A 19,377-nucleotide genomic window follows, 5' to 3' on the forward strand; every position below is an offset into this window, starting at 1 on the left:
TAAAGACACTATTATTATCATTTTTGAAAAAGACCTCTAGCTCGACCAATTAGTCGTACCATCATTAAGAGATATAAACATGCCAATATTATTGTTGTTATTTTGCAAAAAATAAAAACAGCAAATATCTATCAGACCACTATGCGTAATCATCAATTCCCCAATCTGTATTGATACGTTTTGCCTTAATGGTGCGGGCATAAAGTACACCGTATTAGCAATAGCCAATCAGTGATCGAATTTAAATACCTATTGCTAATCCGTTATACCTTTTGCCTGAATGCATCCCGGTCAATGTATACGCGTCTTTAGATATACCTAAACAACATAATTATACTCCAATCTGCACGGAGCTTGGAGTGCGGAGCTATTTACATCTGTGGGTATACCTATGTGAATTTTTTTTTTAATTAATTTTTAATGCCAATATTTTTCAAATTACCCAATATAGAATTATAAGAAAAAAATTAATAATTGAAAAATTTCTGTTTTTAAAAATTATTACGAATTGATTTAATCTAGCACTCTCTATCTTCTTAACATACAATTTTTTATAACATCATTAATCATTATTTTAATATCACTTCCTAAATAACTATTATTTTTTTTGTCTATTATGTCTATGGGAAGCAATCAAAATTTGCCCAAATTAGCTTCATCCTTCACATGCTCTCTCTATTACACTGCGATGAAACCGATATAGTCGTGCGACGTCACATGTGTCAGTCGGTAAATAATTATATCCAACTTCTCTCCGTATCCACCTTTTGCAACGTGAAGTTAGAACATTTTTAAAAATTCAAATTCTGGAAACCAGAATAAATATTAAAGTGTAAATCACAGCGTTTTATCGTTTTGAGCGCAATTTAACATTAATAATAATATAAATTACTACAATTTTGTGATTGAATTTGCTACGTAATCTTTGATTTGTATGCCTAGGCACAAGGACATTTTTCTTTTGGATTTTGGTAGTAGTATTTATTCATAATGTAAGGCTTAAAAAATAATTTATTTGATTGTTATACTTATCTATTTCCTATACTTTCATTCTACAATCAAAAACCTAATGAACTATTTTATTTTCCAGCACATAAAATCAGAATTTCTAGAAGCATATACCCCCTTATACCAATACAGAGTTAAGAAATCAACAACACAAATATAAAAGTATTATTAAGGATTACTATAGAGCCTCCATTATCCTAAGAACTTAGATGACACAAAAATAAACCAAACTCTTAAACATGGATCAGGAGCAGGATGGTATGTAAAAACACATATAACAATTAATCCAAAGAAGAATATAACAGTGTATATGGCTCTTAATCTGTTTACTGTTTAGATTGAATTCCTTTGGTATTAAAAATTGCGATTGTTTTGTTTGCTTTTATATTTTCTTCTTTTATACTGTGTTACAATAATGAATTAGTTAGCGAACATTCAATTCTGAACAAAAACTAAACAAGAGTCATGCTAAACTGAACTGTTAACATCAATTTTATTTTATTGGTATTGGCTCATATTTCCTATATTTTATATATTCCTATATGTTTTTTTATATTTTATTCCAGATTAGTTCTAACCACATTCATTCAGATTTTGTATCATTAAGAATTCAATTCTTATAAAATCACTGTCCTGTCACTCTATTTTTTAATTAATGCATTTGTATTGAACAGTTGTTATTATAATAAAATATTATACAATTTAATTCAAGATACAGTAACTGTTAAGGAAGAAGACAATGTTGACCCTACTGTGCTTTATTCCTGTGAAGCTTGTGATATCACTTTTACTTGTGTTGAGGAACACCTAGCAGAGTTTCATGAAGATGAGGAGGTTATATTGGTAAATATATCAACAATACAACCAAATCCATAATATTTGCTTAAAATTTGTATTTTCACAATTTAAGGAAACAGAAGAACCAGAGTCAGTAGATCAAGAAGACGACAATGAGGAAGAAATCACAGAAAATAATGGAGAGGATCCACATAATAGTATTGGAAAGTAAGTTTAAGCCATTGGGTACTGTTTGTTTTATTAAATATATAATCTAATTTCCAGCTCCATAAGTCATGAAGAGAATGCACTACAGGAACCAAAACCAGTTTTAACTAAATATGTTGTGAATTTTGGTATGCTATTACATTCCTTGTTAAAATGTTTATTATATTATTTTGTATTATTTTAGGAGAAGCCCGAGAAATAAGTGAAGAAGAAGCTTGTAACTTAGATAAGACAGTAAAAGTTCTAGAGATACTTTCGTGTTCGAATTGCAAGTTGCAGTTTCCAAATATCACTCATTTTAACAAACACATTTGCTCTAATATATCAGAATTTACAAAAAAAAACACAGCAAAACTTTTAGAGAAACATTCATGTCCAAATTGCTCATTGCAATTTTCAAATATCACTCAGCTTAGAGAACATAATTGTTGGAATATTGAATATGAAAACAAGGTGAACACATCTAATAAGCAGAGCAAATCTATCACAAAGAAAAAGAAGAAAACAAAGAAGCCAGTGGTAGAAGAGAACAAAACTGTTGAGGTACAAAAATCTAAGGTATGAATTCTGTTCTTCTCTTTGAATTGTCTATTTACAGTTCAAACAATGGTGACAAATATCCCTTACTTCTAAAGATTATGGGTTATAATATAATTTACCATTGTTATTTTTTTTTTAAATTATTCTTATCCAGAAATCGCTGGCTCAGAGTTATAGGGTTCTATCTCACAATTTAGGACTTTTATGAATTAATATCTCCCTAAGTTCTACGACAGCTATGTTTATTTGTTAATATAATAAATAGCAGTATCTCATAGAACATAGAACTAGATAACATAAATATGTCTTATATGTTACAAAGTTCTATGTTCTACATAAAACTGGGTAACTTAAATAATATCACAGTGTATTAATTTCATAAGTTCTATGTGACAACATATAACTTTTGCAATATTCAGGGCTTGTTTTGTAAACATTTCACACTACATAGGATTTTGTTGCTTTTATTTATTGCAATCGCGCGTTAGAAGTTTTTTGTTTGAAAGTGATATTTATCTTACAAAGAAAAAACAAAATGAATATAGAATCTGGTGAAGAAGATCCATTTGCTGGATATGACAGCGATAGAGATAAAGAGTATGTCCCCTCGGAAAGCGACAGGTAAATTTAAATTAGTGAGGTTAGTAGAGATGTACGGATAGTATCTACTCAATACTTTAATATCTGATACATGCGAAGATTCGAAGTAATTGAATCCTTCGACCACAACTACTCGTTACTCGAATACTTGTTTAAATCCCAAATTTCCATGTCACCGGTGGCTGCTTATGCGTACTAAATATATTTTATAAGTAAAATATGGCAATATTGTTAATGAAATAAACCGCCGCCGATCGGCCCAACAATAATCTTCTAAAAATAATTTTCTAATATCTTACTAAAACTTGAGAATCCTCTATTATACTCAAAAAATATAACAAACGCCAAAGCAAGCCCTAAATTTAATATAGGTTTTCATATCAAATCTTAATATTTGGCTGTATATTCATTAGCAACTAACAAGTAGACACGTAATGATTACTTTGTAACGAATACAAAGTATCTGATACTTTGATATGAAGTATCAGTATCTACTCGATACTTATAAAAGTAATCGTTGCGCATCACTAGAGGTTAGGTTTACATACAATTATGTTTCCACTTTTATGTATTTTAGCAGTGATGATAAGGTAAGTCTTAAAATACTGCAGCTAAAGCAAAAGGTGAAGCAATACTATAAAGCTACACTAAGTACAATGGCTGAAGCTATAATACGTCTTCTGTTTCCCAACATTTTCTACACTGTTTAACTTCAAGAAAGAATGAATTAAAAAATATAGAGAAAGAAAACGAGATCCATCCAAAAGATCGAGAGTCATTATTGTCGAGCTGACACGTCAATAGAATACTGGGATCCAAGTCTTAATATTGCAAAACTTTATGATCATTATAGGGAGGAAATGGCCAAAAAAGGTGAAAGTGTCATTAAACTCCCCTACAATCGAGAAATTTACTCAACAGAGTTTAAACTTGATTTTCAACGACCAAAAAAGGATCGATGTGACGTTTGTGAATTACAAAGGATTGCAGGATAATGAGCAACAGGAGATTCATGGTGTATCGCGACAAGAATACGAAAAACACATTAGAAAAGAAGGCATGTCGAAACAAGAACATTGATAGAGAACATAAAGAAAAGGCAGTATTGTGTTTTGATCTTCAAAATGCCCTTACATAGTTTCTTTGGCAAGCAGATGATTGCAAAGTATAATTGTCAAATATTAGATTCCTGGTCACTCTTGTGTTCAGTAAGTTGATTCTACACATAGTGCAATGGCAAGGGTACTAAGCAAAGTGGAATATTACTCTCACTTATCAGAATTGTTTTAAAAGTTAATCGTCACAGGCACTACAAAATAATCCAAGTGAAAGCCACCAACTAAACTCCAAAACGTGTCCTTCAAACTACAATATGAGAAAGTACCTTTTCCAAATAGGCTGTTACAATTTTCAAAATCAATGCCACATGTTGTATACTATAACCTAACATATTCAAGTAATATATTAAGTGAGTGTAAAATAAATTACGAATGTACCATGAAAAGTATCTTGTTCATCGAAGTGATACCCAGCAATGTATCAACAGATCTTCCAATTCATAAAATAGAAGCATTAAAATTTACGTCAAAGTGGAGGCCACTGACTAGCAAAAACTAAAAAATTGTTTTTTGTTTAATTTTATTATGTTTTTGGCACTACTAAAATGTGTACTAGATCTTAAGTTCTATGTATTCCTTCATCAAATTTTTTCTTGATAATAAACTTCTAGGTCCCATAAAATACACTCATTGTTCTGTGTTTACCTTTAAACAAATAAAAGTTTAGATTACAAAGTTCTATGTTTCTTTGCTCTATCTGCCACTGAAGTATGTATCAACGCGATTTTAAGAAAGAAGAGCTTTATTTGTTAGTTAAATTCTATCCAATAATTATTTTTATATTTAAATACTTTTAAATTAAACATACAATAATCCAACCTTTAAAATCAATTTTCTCAAAAACCATATTTTATAACATAGGACCCTATAACTATTGACCCTATAGGAGCCAGTGAAATATATATTATCTAATATTACCTGAATATTAATAACCGAAAAATATCAATTTATGCTTAAAAAAACATATCTAAGAATTTCAACCACAGGAATATCATGTTGATTTAATTAAAAATAATATAACATAATCTTATTATGTTGGTTATACAATAAATTTTATATATACAGCCGAACGTACCCTGCCGCTATCAATGCGCTCTATGTATGGTAGACTATGCCAGTAAATCGGAACTTAAGGAACATATGAAATCCCACTTGATTTATGATAGCTCAGGTTAGAAATCCCTTGAAATAAAAATTTTAAATACATATAAGGTTATTTTAAGGTTTGGTAAGCAAATCGATTATAACGATGTCCTTACACCCGTGTAATATTTGCGATATCAAATTTCCCACTTATAAAGAGATGCAATTACATGAGAAGATGCATTTACAACAAGAAGTGAGAGTATTTTCATGTAAAATTTATTTAAACATGTAATTACTAAAATGAATTATTTGTTTTTCTAGCTTGAACTTACATACAGTACAGGTGGCAAACAAAACAATGAAAAACAAACAATTCGTGAAACATTTAATTGCGACATTTGTAATAAAGTATATGATAAAAATTATGAAGAAATTCACATGAAATCACATCTTGACGGGATCGACAATCTTTGCTTGATTTGTAATAAAAGGTTCGAGCCAAGGGAAAACTTGGAAATGCATGTAAAAGGTAAACTTTTAAAATGTACTGTATTTTTTATTTTATTTTTCAGTATACTTTTTCAGCTCATTCCAAATCTTCAAAATTATTATGTTCCTATTGTAAAAAGACTTTTCCTAGATATGAGCTATTAAAACAACACGTGGAAACTCAATGCCAGAAGCGAGATTTTGAATGTTCATTTTGTGGCAGGAGATTTGCTAAACCCACCGATAAGGTGAGTTTTTTTAAGGAAAAGTTTTCCATATTATATATTTTTCAGTTAGAAGGTTGGTGAGTAGTGGGTTAGGCCTATGCATATATACTTTAACTCTTTTATATCTCAAATACATAATTGATACAGTGATTATATCTTAAACACAGTGATTTATATCTTAAAGTAACTTATTTCCAATAAAAAAATCAGAACTTTTAATTCCAGCTCCTGACTCTACTCTCCTTCTTCAATGTTCTTAAGGAATCGTATACACTCTGTTATAAGTTACTTAAACATTTTTTAATCTCTAGGCTATCCATGAACGAATCCACACCGGCGTAAAACCGCATGTATGCGAGGTTTGTGGAAAATCCTTTAGAATTAGTTACTGCTTGACATTACATATGCGGACACATACAGGAAACCGGCCATATGCTTGCACTTTTATGGCATGCAATAAACGGTAAATTTTACGAATTAGTTTTACCAAATTAAATCGGTTAACCTTTGATTATCAAATTTTTATTAGATATATTTAATAACCTTTAAATAAGTTGATTATTTTGTTAAGTTATTTATAATAAAAATCAATTTAGAAAATACTATCTCATACGCTCAAATATTGAAAAGAAGTATTTAATGTAAGTTCAATATGTCTTAAATACAATAATTTACTTGAGGTATAATAGATTTTTTTATATACCCAGGAGCTGAGGTTTAATCTATTGAGCTTGTTTCTTGTCAATATCGTACTTAATTTTATTATAAATATTGATATTGGAAACTAACCTACTTATTTAATAAAACTACCTAATTTGAACCAATGTTTCGGTAGTTATATATACTACCGTTATCAAGGTAAAAAAAACTAAATTAAAAATATGAAAAAATATACTTATTTTTTACAATTTTTCGTCTACACTTTCTGTAAAGTTTGTTGTTAATTCGAGAATTGTTACAATACTTTTTTTATAATTTGACGTTTGATTGATAGTTTGATAAACTGTTTTGAAAAATTACAAATAATTCAGGTTACTTCTCTTAAAATTAAAGGGGTATGATCTAATGTAATTTAATGAAAGAAGATACATGAATAAAATATATTTCAAATTATCAATTAAGTTTCAGAATGCCCTGTTCTACCTCTCTCTTTAGCAAATGAATCCATGTATTATAAAAATCAACCGAATAAGTAGCTAGGCATTTATTTACTTAACGTACTCTATTTACTTAACATTATAAATGCGCTTTCCTTTAATTTACGTAATTTTGAAATTGGTTTCTTTGCTAAAATTGAGGAAGCAGTTTATTCTATGGTTATTGTCGAATGCATGTTATGTGATTTTGGATTTTCGAAAATCATTGTTTTTTATTATTTATCTTCATTAATTCTTTTTGGTAATGGTCTACAGACTTCACCTATGTAGAATTGAAAGAATTAGTTTTTCTTAATAGATATCGTAGTGTCTTTTGCGATTTATAAATAGTTCTTATTCATATATCTTCTAAATACGTGAATAAGTCTATTTTCATCTTCTTTTCAATATTTGAGCGTATGAGATATTATTTTCTAAATTGATTTTTACTATAAGTGACGCAATACCTAACAAAATAAGTAACTCATTATGAATTCCTCACAACAATACAAATTTTAACCTTTAAGTAGTTTCAAAGATCGCTAGTAAATTTGATAAGTAGGAGTTTTTTTGACTTATGCTTTCTGTTTTGCCGAATTTTATGGTGCCTCCACATTATAATTTTTTTAAAGATATTTGCTTTTAAATAAATAAATAAATAAATAAAAAGGACTTTATTTTTGACTCGGCGAATTTCAGCAATGCTGCTTTTAACCGAGTACGTAAATGATCAGTATACATAATAAATAATGTTTGGAATACAAAAATATAAAAGATTACCACTGTATCTAAATTCACAATCTTAATAAATATAAAGAAAAACAGAAAAAAATATATAGGTAAATCCAAAATAATGAAATCATAAAAAATTAAATCATGAATTTAACGAACTAAACCATAAATTATAACAAATAGCAACAATCCATGCATACAAAACAGTAATGGCAAGAAGTTCAATGTAATATCTAATTAAAAGACACAAGAAATAAGCAGTAAGATGGAAAAAATCATGTAAAAAAAGCATTGTTATTAATCTAATAAAGTCTGTCTGTACTTTTTTTTAAAAGCTTGTCTTTGCAAACCTATCAAGCTGGATGGTATTTCATTTAAAAGTTTGCTGGCCTGGTAGCTAAAACAACCTCTGAAAAGGCCTGTTTGGTATTTTGGTATTTCCAGTCGATTTCTGTACCATGTATTTAAGTTGTGTACAAAAGTTCTATATGATAGTTTGTCTATTAAATACTGAGGTATTTGTGTTGTTATGAGATTATTTAGAAAGGAAGCAAAATGCAACTTTTGTCGTTTTTCGATATTAAGCCGCTGTAGTTCTTTTACTTTGTGACTTATGTGATCCCTGATTCTTAAATTGAAAATTAATCGTGCACAAGAATTCTGTATCTTTTGCAATTTAAACTTTGTCCCACAATCAATGAAAGGTCCGTAAACATAGTTGCCATAATTGGTATGAGAGAGCACCAGTGATTCACAAAGTATTTTTATAAGTGCAAAATTGATAAAATGTTTGCTTTTATAAAGATTTCTCAGCGCATAGTACGCTTTCTGGCATATTTTAGCAACATGCGATTTAAATCGCAAATTGCTATCTAGAATGACGCCCAAGTTTTTGTACTCAGTAACCACCGGTACTCCCTCGTCCATCATTTTTACGTTTACGTTGGACAATACATAGCAGCACCACTGACTTCTTTGGATTCAATTTTAGACCATTTTTATTTGAATAAGCATGAATTTGATCTAAGCATTGGTTAATTTGTCTTTCAGCTTCAACACAGCCTATTTTCTCCAAAGAAAGCTGAATCTGACTATCATCAGCAAATTGCTTTAATTTACACTTGTTGGTTATACACCAGTGCATGTCCATCGTATAGATTACAAAGAGCAGCGGGCCTAATATTGAACCTTGCGGCACACCTCTTAAAACAGGCAGCAACATTTGGACATATTTGCTGTACAGATTGAATAAAAAAGTTATTTATTTCATTTGGATCCTCTAGTTGCATGGGAATGTGATAATTGCTTTTATTTTTATTATAAACATTCATGTCATTAAGACCTTGCCAAATTTTTTTGCTATTATTTGTGGTGCTCAGAAAATTGAGATAAGCTTTTTTTTCATTGCGAACCGCCCATGTAAAGAGGTTTCTAGCTCTTTTGTAATCCTCCCAATCACCAACGTTTTTTGACTTTTTGTACTTTGACAAAAGGCTATTTCTATATTTTTTCATTGTTTGCAAAACCCCAGTAAACCAAGGAGATTTTGGTCTGGTTACCCTTATTTTACGTTTTGGCGCATGCTTATCAAAAAGTAACAAAATATTATCTGTCAGCGTACTAATTTTGTCATTAAGATCAACTTGATCAAATATTTGTCCCCAGTTTAGGATAAATAAGTCGCTATTAAATTTTTCTAGATCAAAATTCCTGTAGTCACGATACTCGAGAATTTTCGGAGGCAATACTGGCAAATTAATTGTAATATTACAGTATATTAATTGATGATCAGATGTTTCATGCATGTCGTGATGATAGACCTGACCATTCAGCAATTTCTCTTTTGAAATGATAATCACATCTATTAAAGAGGCCTTTTTTAATGAAAATCGAGTGGGATTGATAACAATCTGTCTGAAATTAAAAGACTCAAGCAAATTGTTGAAAGATTCATTAATAGTCGCATATTCTAACAAGTTTATATTAATAGCGCCCAACAAAATCAACTCATCACAAAGAGGTAAAATGTAACCAATAGAATTCTCCAAGAGATTATAGCATTTAAAGCGTTGAATTTTGGAGGACGATAAAAAATCCCTAATCCCAATTTAATGGTATTTACCTTCATAATAAGCCATTGTTGCTCCAACTCCTCGTTCTTATCATAAGCATCAAATTCAGTTACACAAGCTTTTGAAGATAGATATTTCCCAGATATTTGCTATGGAGCAACTTACTTTAACAGGCAGGATCAATAATATTGGATTTGTTTATTACACTTAAGGACAGCGTAATTGATTTGTTTATCACAGGACAAATGTTCTTTACTGTTTTTAAGATTATATTTGAGCAATAATTAACATTTGAAACTGATGATTTAAAATTGGAATTCAGACATATTCCTAATAGAGAATAAGAGGTAATAAGGAAATAAATTAAGTTTTAATTTTATCCAGTGTTATATACCATTCTCAAGTCTTATTCCGCAATTTTTTTTTCAAGTCATTCCTGAATAAAAAAATATATCATCAGTGAAACTGATGGTATTGTCCCTTCATTTGCCCTTCAAAAGACTAAATTTTAAGAAAAGCGGTCTCAAAACTGTCCAACATGATAAACCACCACTCTTTATTTCATCCAGTTTAAGGATTCTGTAATCCGTAGGTTTTGCCATAAGAATAGTGTGACCATTTAGAGAATTTATTGTAAATATTTAAAAAAAAAATAATTTTTCACCTTTGAAATCGAAATAATAAAATTTTAATTGAACATTTGAGAATTATTTATTAAAAAAAGTTTTTAAAATACACTCAGACCATATATTGAAGAGGGCTAACTTTGGCAACATTTATGAATTATTAGATTTTCTTTAAGAAAGTTTTTATTGAATTATTTACTAGTATTTTTTTAGGTGGGAAAGTTCGGTAGGTTTTGTGGCGCCCTCTGTAAATACGACAAAATATACAGCAAAAGCCAAAAAAAATTTCTGATCAAAAAAACATTTACTCGCCAGATTGACTCCGGTATGTCCCTTATTTGATTTTTTATGATCGAGCTATGTGTTACCCTGTATATTAAAACATGGTGAAATAAAATATCTATTCATACCTTTTTAATAATCGAGTCATTTTTAAACCCATCAAATATTTTAGGTTTAAATCTTTAAGTATGTTAACCAATCACCAAAAAACTCATTCAGATGTTAGGAATTACAAGTGTCCATACTGTCCCAAGGCGTTTAAAACTATTGTCCAATTAGCTGGACATAAAAACAGGTAATTCAAATATTTTACTTAGTGTTAACTTCGGAATGGTATAAATCTGAAGTTAAGTATAAAAAAAATTAAATAAACTTGAGGGAAAAAGTGTATAATTAGTCATTTGGATCGTAAATTTATATATTGTATGATTTTGTATTTAAAATTGGCTTAATTAAAATTATTTAATTAAGTAAAGTAGTAATAACCCTTACGTACATCTTTATTTTAGTCATACAAAACCATTTTCTTGTAAGGAATGTAATCGGCCGTTTTCGTCTTTATACGCGGTAAGGGCGCATATGGAAACCCATAAACGGAATAATAATCTAAAATTCGAATGTTGGATTTGTGGAGCGAGTTATGCAAGATCTTTTGCCCTTAAGGATCATTTGAACGAGGCGCATCCACAAGAAACCAATACCGGTATGATTATTTCATTTAATTTATTTTTATGGAATATGCCATTAACAATGGGATAAAACTTTGACAATGAATTCAACAGTTATATTCACTTTACATTTTTCATGTATTTAGGTTCTAGAAGCTACAATTTAAATTAATTAGTACAAATTCTAGTTGACCAAAAAGTCGAGTTACATTTCATAAATTTGAAATTTGGCTCTCTGGCTTCGATTGAATATTAGTACAGCGTTATCAGATTGCTCGCAATATTATGTTATAGCTATTAAGATATACATACGAATACGATTACTGTACGTCGTGCTGAATATCTTATATCAACATTTTTGATTTGTTGCTGGGTAGTAAAGAATTGTTAATTCATTAGATGTTATTTGGTGATATTCCATTTTACTTAATAATAATATCTTTTTCTATAGATCATTTTTAACTTAAGTGTAATTTGAAATTACTAAAGGTATAATTACCAAATCCATGACCCACATTCAATTATGGGACTTCAAAATTTATATGGTTGGTAAAGGTTTAAAGATCATCACTACAGTGTATAACAAAACCATGTATGTAATTGTGCAGGTTATACGTAGTGGAGAGATCTAACTCGATGACGAGAAATTGTTATAAGACATTTGTTCATGTTCAGTTTCAAGAAATTCATGATTCACCAATTAGAGAAACTATATAGAGCCCGCTGCTGAAGTAAGCTAGCAATATTGAGTGGTGTGTATATTTTAACATCATCTGCATATAGAAGAAATAAGAAGTTGTTAATACATTTACTAACATTGTTCATAAAAAGCAGAAAAAGAAGTAGATCACAGTGGGATCCTTGTAGAGCACCAGAGCTTAAATATAAAGTCTGAGAAAAAAATTTACCAGCTTGGTGGTGATTTTGTCAGAAGTTCTTGAATTATGATACTAGAGAAACTAAAATACATTGCACTCAGCATTGCCAATAAAAAGATCAGATTGACCTTGTCAAATGCTTTGCAAAAATTAATATACATTCCATCTATCTGACAATTATTTTTAAAAGCATAGAACAGGTTCACAGATTAGCCTACCAGGGCTAAAGTGGTAAAATTATACAGAAATTTTCGTCTTATTACAAATGTTTCCATTGTCCGGATTTATGGATAGGAACTAAATAACTCCTTTCAAAAAGTTATGCAAATTAACACTGTTAATTTGTATTGTAAATATTTTAAAGAACAGTTAAAAGTAACTATATATACCCTTATAGAACTTAATTGGAATGCCATATGGTCTACTGAATGGCTTAGGTGGCAGGACGAGGAGACATTTATAAACTCCTTTAGATTATCACTTAAATTTTGCAATTTGTCCATATAAGACCAAATGATTTTGGTTTATGGGAAATAACCTCAATATATTTTAAATACTTTCATTCTGCATGAAGAACAGTCATTTTTATAACTTTCTCATGCATCTCATATTACTTTGCGATGAACGAGCAATATTTTTATCAATAAGTACTGATTGTTACAAGTATAATGTAGAAATTGTTGACTAATTTGGAGATCTAAAAGATCTCGATCCCTTCCACAGCTCATATAGACCCCTTAATTAAAGCATAAAACAGTACTAATCGAAATGTTTTTTGCTCTTCTTGATCATATGTTTGATTTATTTTTATCTATCTGTCTATAGTTTATAAAAAATGTTACTGTTACTTAATAGTTGCTTTAATTAACTCATTTTATGTATCTCGGTGATCCCGTTGTATAAAATGTGTACATATATAAAAAAAAATCGAAAATCGCGCAGGAAGCTTATAACGGCGTTTTAACAGTCTTGATTGGCATTTACATTTTTTTTTGGTTGTATGGTGAGGTATAAACCCTTGTATATCCATTTTCCAAACTTATTTCAACAAATCTGTTTACTACTACATTTAATCTTAACTAAAAAAGAAATATATTATTTAATTGAAATAATAAGTGATTATTTTAATTGAAATAATAAGGGAAATTTTAAATGAAACTCTTATGATCGACCTATCGTTGGAACCTTTGGTGTGCTGGCACTGAAATCACAAAACAGTTTTACCACTAACTATAATTCTTTATTTTATTCGAGACACGTGTTTCCCTAACGATTTTTGTACTTTCGGGTGAACAATATCTTTATTTAGGATTGTTTTTACAGTAGAAACTCAAGACCTTCAAGCCGTTATGCAGCTGGACGCGTCCACAGAAGAAATTCAAAATCCCGAAAATGTAGAGGAAGCGATGAATCAACGTGAGGAAATTCAGACAGTTCATATTGCTGAACAAACAAATGTCGAAGAACAGGGAGAATACGAAATAGCTGGTAACATTTTGTTTTTTATTATTTCGCATTTAATATCTAAAAAAACTGAGAGGGAATTAATTCAGTCAATTATTTTTACATTTTTTTCGTTTTTTAATCCTTTATTGTTTCTTGAATCTTAGTTGTTAGGATACTTCTTGTCTGCTTAATAAATAAAGTTGAATATTAATTTGGATGTTGGTGTTTCAGAAGATGAAGTTGGCATATGCAATGTGCAAGTTATAACTTCTGAAGATTCAGTGCTCTATGTTGACGAAACGCCGAAAACTAATGCAATGGTCGCCGTCGAAGCTGAAGTTAAAGCAGAACCATAAGAGATATTGTTATATGTATATTATTCTTTATTAATTATTTGCCATATTTTTTAAAAATAATTGTGAGTTAATATATATTCCCACTTAGCACAAACACTACATGCATATGCCCCGAATATATTATTTGGTATATGATAGAGGATATCCAAGGTCACCATAAAACATACACCAGCAATATCTTTTTATCTTCCATAATATATCCTCGGCATATTTAATTATTTATATACATATTTTAGGTGGCAAATTTAAAAGTTTTAATGTGGTTATCTTGCGAAATATAATTTTATAACTAACCATTTACGTGTTTCCTTTATTTTTTAAATGTTTAATAAATTCGCCTTAAGATTCTTTGCGTTAAAGGTAGTAGACATGCAGAGTAAAAAAAAGTTTGTTGAAAAAAGATTTTGCAATGTCAGACATATCTCCAACCTGTCTGAAGAATATCAGAAAAAAATTTTACTGCTGATTTGACAAAAAAACTTATTGTAGTTGTATTAAGCTTACAATTTTTCTTAAATAATTTATATTTTTGGGTATTTAAACTCTTCAGTAAATAGTCCCTTAGTGAGCTTTATATTAGACTATTAAAAACTAAGAGCAATGAATATTTAAATATAAAAAAAACTTATGAAAAATTGTTAAGTTACACTTTTTTATATTCTATACATTTTATTTTGTCTGTACTTGGCATTCGAGAATATTCCTATTTCTATAAAAGAAAACAAACGTTAATATAGGACATTAATTAAATCAGAAGATACAGTATACAAATGAATAGTAAAAGCAGTAAATCATATAAATCCTTGCCCAGTAAAATATATTATGATAAAGTCGTCATGAAGGCACACAAGATTCACTCATCATAGTACATATATTTTTCTGTTAAAGAGCTCTGATGCTATTGTATCTTTATAAATAATGATTTTTAAAATGGTATCCTAACTGCAAAATAAAATATATAAATTCCATTAAATATAGTCCGTCCATAAACGAAATGTTCAAAATTAAATATATTATATACTTTTAATTTTTTATTTATTTTAAAACTTGCTGCGGGAATATCTGACACATGGAAATTGAATATTTTCTGCATATCTGCTAAATATATACCTTTTCAAATACGGTATTTGGCACATTTGTAGGATATTCCAGGCACATTGCAATGTATTTCCAGTTTTAGGAAACTATGGGACTTGATACTAGATTTGGTGGCATTAGACGAAACTCATAAAGAGAAAAACCGAAAATTCATTAAAATAAATTCTTTTCCTGATATATCCGAAAATAGTGACATAATTATGTACAAAAACCACGCAAATTCTCTGAATAAGAGGCAAAGAGAGCCTGATAGTAAAGAGAAAAGTTGTATATTGTTTGATGAGATTTCTGAAAATAATAATGTTATGGTAACAGTATTTTTTTAAAACGAAGCCTCCATTACAGCAGGCTGCAAGTAAAATAAAACCCTCTTTCTCAGATTCTTCAAAAATTTCACTAATTTTACTAAATACGAAAAAATTAAAATACTTAATGAAACAATTTTAGCCCTTTTTGAAGTCCATGTGCCATTAAGGGAGGTTAAAGTCTCAAAAAAACCGGCTCCGTGGCTTAATAACGAGGTCGTAACGGCACAAAATAAACGAAACTTAGCTTTACAACAATTTAAACAAACCGCTCAAATGAAAATCGCCTCTTATACAACCAATTTCGTAACAACCTAGTTAAAATAGTAAAAAAGGCTAAAAAACAATACAATCTGTGCTCAAAATAATTCATCTAAAACCTGGAAATCTCTATCCAACATTGGCGTTACGACTTCCAAGAGCTACAACTTGCCTTCTTATCTATCCAACCCTGATTCTATAAATAATTATTTTGGATCATTTCTATAGAATGTTTCTACCAAAGGTACTGAAAAAATCAACTTTTACAAAAATAATACATGGAACGAAAACTTATCTTTTAATTTTACTCTTTCCACTTACTAAATGTAAATAAATTTAACTATAAATTTAGGGAATATCTATTTCAAAACAACCGTAGGAGGGCATGCCATCATGTACATTGTACATACAGGCCTTTAGCCTTAGATTTTATATGAACAAACAAGATTCTTATTATTTTATAAAATTTATTGTTTAATCATATGTATTTGATTTTGAATGGGCTCCTGCATCTATAACCTTATATATTCTTTGTATATATTCTTAATATTAAATTAAAATACGTATTACTTTATTGATCTCTCCCGGCAAGACTCTATAAACCTCATTATTGTTATGTTTAACCTATAAATATTATATTATAGTTTTATGGAATAGAATCTTAATTTTATTATTGTTAGTTTATGTAATTAAAAAAAACCATATGCTTTTTGTTCTTTTTGTGATTAAGTTAGAGTAGCCTTTAGGGCTAGACTTCGCCATTACTCTAAAATCTTGTATTTATAATGTATATTTATTGAAATAAAAGTCTTTATTATTATTATTATTATTATTATTATTATTATTATTATTATTATTATTATTAAATGGACAACCATTGAGAAATAAATCTTTTTGCGTGTTTAGGTAGCATTCTTTATAATGGTATATTAATTAATGAGTTAATGAGCAGTGGCTAAAACCGGGCAAATATTTCTGTATCACTGAATATAAGTCGACAAGTATTTCAAATAGAGAAGAGACATACGAATGCACAATGTGCTATTGTAAGCAGCTTAGGTTATATATTATTTGTTTGTACCGTTCACCCTCCGGCTTAATGAGAGAATTTTTTTACCCTCTGTTCTATCAAATGTTACATCTTCTTCAAAGGTTATTTTGGTCGGTGAATTCAATATTTATTTTAATGATAATGATTCTTTAAATACTAACCTGCTTGCAAATATGCTTGTGACGTATTGATTAAATATGCATATTAACGAACCAACTCAGATTATTGTTAACTCTTAAACTTTGATTGATTATTTTTGTTCAAATTGTGACAAGATACCCTGTTTATTTTAGAATGCTGGTTTCTCTGATCAAGAGGCTATCAGTTGCACAAAATATTTAAAGAATATCAAGGCAAACATTTAAGAGTAGGCCTGGAATATTCAGTAGTGCGAATTTTAATAAGTTGTATGCTTCATGTTATAGAGTTGATTGGCAAAATTTCAATCTTAGTTTCGATCCGATTGCTGATTTTTATATGATGTTGTGTGGTATATTAAATAAGGCCTTTCCCCTACTATTATTTACGAAAAATTCTAGGACTAATAAGCTCCGGCTTACTAAAGGAAATTTTTTTTATTACTATTTCGCTTTTTAAACTAAGAAAATTTAGTGTTAAGGAGTTGTTTATTAATTATTGTAATAGTTATTGATAGAAAACTAAAGGCTGCTAAGAGAGTGTACTACAGTGAACGAGCTAGTCTTAAGTTTATGAATTTCGCAAAGACTCTGCTCATATTAGCACAGATATTGATCAAGACCAGTTGAATAAATTTCACTGTAATGCAGCAAATAATTTAACACAAACTGTAGCATCTACTTCGGACCTTTGTCTTAAAAATGTTTGTAACACTGGTAATTTGTTTTTTTATGACACAAACCGGCAAGAAATTAGGAAAACAATTTCTGAAATAAAAAACAAAAAATGTAGTGGTGAGGATAAAAATTTCTTCTAAAATACTTTTGCGACTACCTGATAAGGCTCTGGATGTCTCAGTTAATATTATCAACACTTTTTGGTTTGAAGACACACTTGCAAACCAAGAAGGGTTGACATTGATTTCCTACTTGTTTCAAGCCTTTTTTGGTAGTTCCCGTATTCGAGGGTGAAGCTGAAAATCCTTATAATTACCGTCCAATCTCTTTACTTCCAACCTTATCAAAGATAATGGAAAAACTGCTCAAGAAAAAGGTCTACGATTACCTTCAATTTTTCAGAATTGTAACTGATGTAACACAATTTGTATTTCAAAGATCTAAGAGTACTCAGGATGCTATTTCCAGTTTTCTTGAGTGTGTTTATTTTGATTTGAACGTGGGTAGTGCATCGACGGCGGTCGTCTGTGATCTGTCCAAGGCTTTTAATTGTGTGGATTACGGAATTGGTTTTTGCGTAGCATACTACTGATTTAGATTTTACCTTTGAGGGTCGATGACAATCTGTTGTGCACTCAAGTAAGCAGTCATCGATTCTTAGGATTAATTGCGTACTTCCTTAAGTCTCTGTTCTTGGCGCCGACTTGTTCTTATCATTGATCTTGTTAAAATTAATATTTTTTGGAGATTTCAAACTGTTTACGGACAAAACATTAATCAAGCAAATGACCTCAAGATCATGTGATCATCAAGAGACTTGTAAGGGTTTTTGTTTAAACCTGGGTAACACTCACATAGTCCGATTTAAAAGTACGTCACATTTGGTCTGCTCTTGAATGATAGTCCATTGCAAGAAATTATAAAACCTAAGTTTCTAGGTATTCTAATCGACCAAGAATTGCGTTTCGAGGATCATATACGTACTAATTTTAGGTGACTCGCTTTCATCAAGATGTTTCGCTGTTCGAATGGCAAGGAAAGAATTGGTTTTTTTTTAAATTAGTTGAGCCTCACCTTATGTATGGTATATTTTTCTGGGGTGTTGGTAAGCAGGGCTTATTGAATGTTCTGTAAACTTTTGAAAAAAATGGCAGTCTGCTTTATTATCAACGTCACTCAAAGGAAATCTTGCAGACCACACTTTGTTACTCAAAAATATATATAGAAGACTTCTTCTCTTATCTTTAAAACCTGTGATGTGTTCCGGAGGCCTTTTCCTCAATATGAGACACCTGAAGTTTACTTTCTTTCTATACTACCAATTCCCAAATCTTCCTTTTTAAAAAAAATCCCTAATTTACAAGGATCAAACAATTTTTAATCATTTACCAATAAGTTTGAGAACAATTCGCTCTGTAAAGACTTTTCGCTGCCTATTATAAAAACTACTTTTGCATAGGGCATTTTACCATACTAAGTACCATAATAATTTGATGCGCTTAATGTTATTTATATCTACATACTTACCATGCTTTGTCAACAAAATTTATATTTTTTGATCAATGTCAAATTTTTTAA

General features: G+C 29.7%; 1 protein-coding gene across 3 annotated transcripts; it reads left to right on the top strand.

Annotated features, from left to right (window-relative positions):
- The first annotated feature begins 739 nt into the window (after positions 1 to 739).
- Positions 740 to 14,565, top strand: LOC126740585 (zinc finger protein 883-like). 3 transcript variants are annotated; one of them, XM_050446669.1, is made up of 15 exons: positions 740 to 992; positions 1,091 to 1,266; positions 1,721 to 1,851; positions 1,919 to 2,013; positions 2,071 to 2,141; positions 2,198 to 2,571; positions 5,337 to 5,442; positions 5,495 to 5,610; positions 5,679 to 5,886; positions 5,943 to 6,094; positions 6,385 to 6,536; positions 11,094 to 11,216; positions 11,431 to 11,624; positions 13,794 to 13,955; positions 14,145 to 14,565. In XM_050446669.1, exons 2-15 carry the CDS (start codon positions 1,248 to 1,250, stop codon positions 14,267 to 14,269), a joined length of 2,028 nt encoding a protein of 675 aa, XP_050302626.1. In that variant the 5' UTR covers positions 740 to 992; positions 1,091 to 1,247; the 3' UTR covers positions 14,270 to 14,565. The 3 variants fall into 3 exon arrangements, with proteins under 3 accessions (XP_050302626.1, XP_050302625.1, XP_050302627.1); XM_050446668.1 differs by having other exon boundaries at positions 741 to 992; positions 13,791 to 13,955; XM_050446670.1 differs by lacking the exons at positions 5,337 to 5,442; positions 5,495 to 5,610 and having other exon boundaries at positions 741 to 992; positions 13,791 to 13,955.
- The last annotated feature ends 4,812 nt before the right edge of the window (positions 14,566 to 19,377 follow it).

The sequence above is a fragment of the Anthonomus grandis genome, chromosome 9 (assembly GCF_022605725.1).
Source record: "Anthonomus grandis grandis chromosome 9, icAntGran1.3, whole genome shotgun sequence".
In the NCBI taxonomy this organism is placed as follows: domain Eukaryota; kingdom Metazoa; phylum Arthropoda; class Insecta; order Coleoptera; family Curculionidae; genus Anthonomus; species Anthonomus grandis.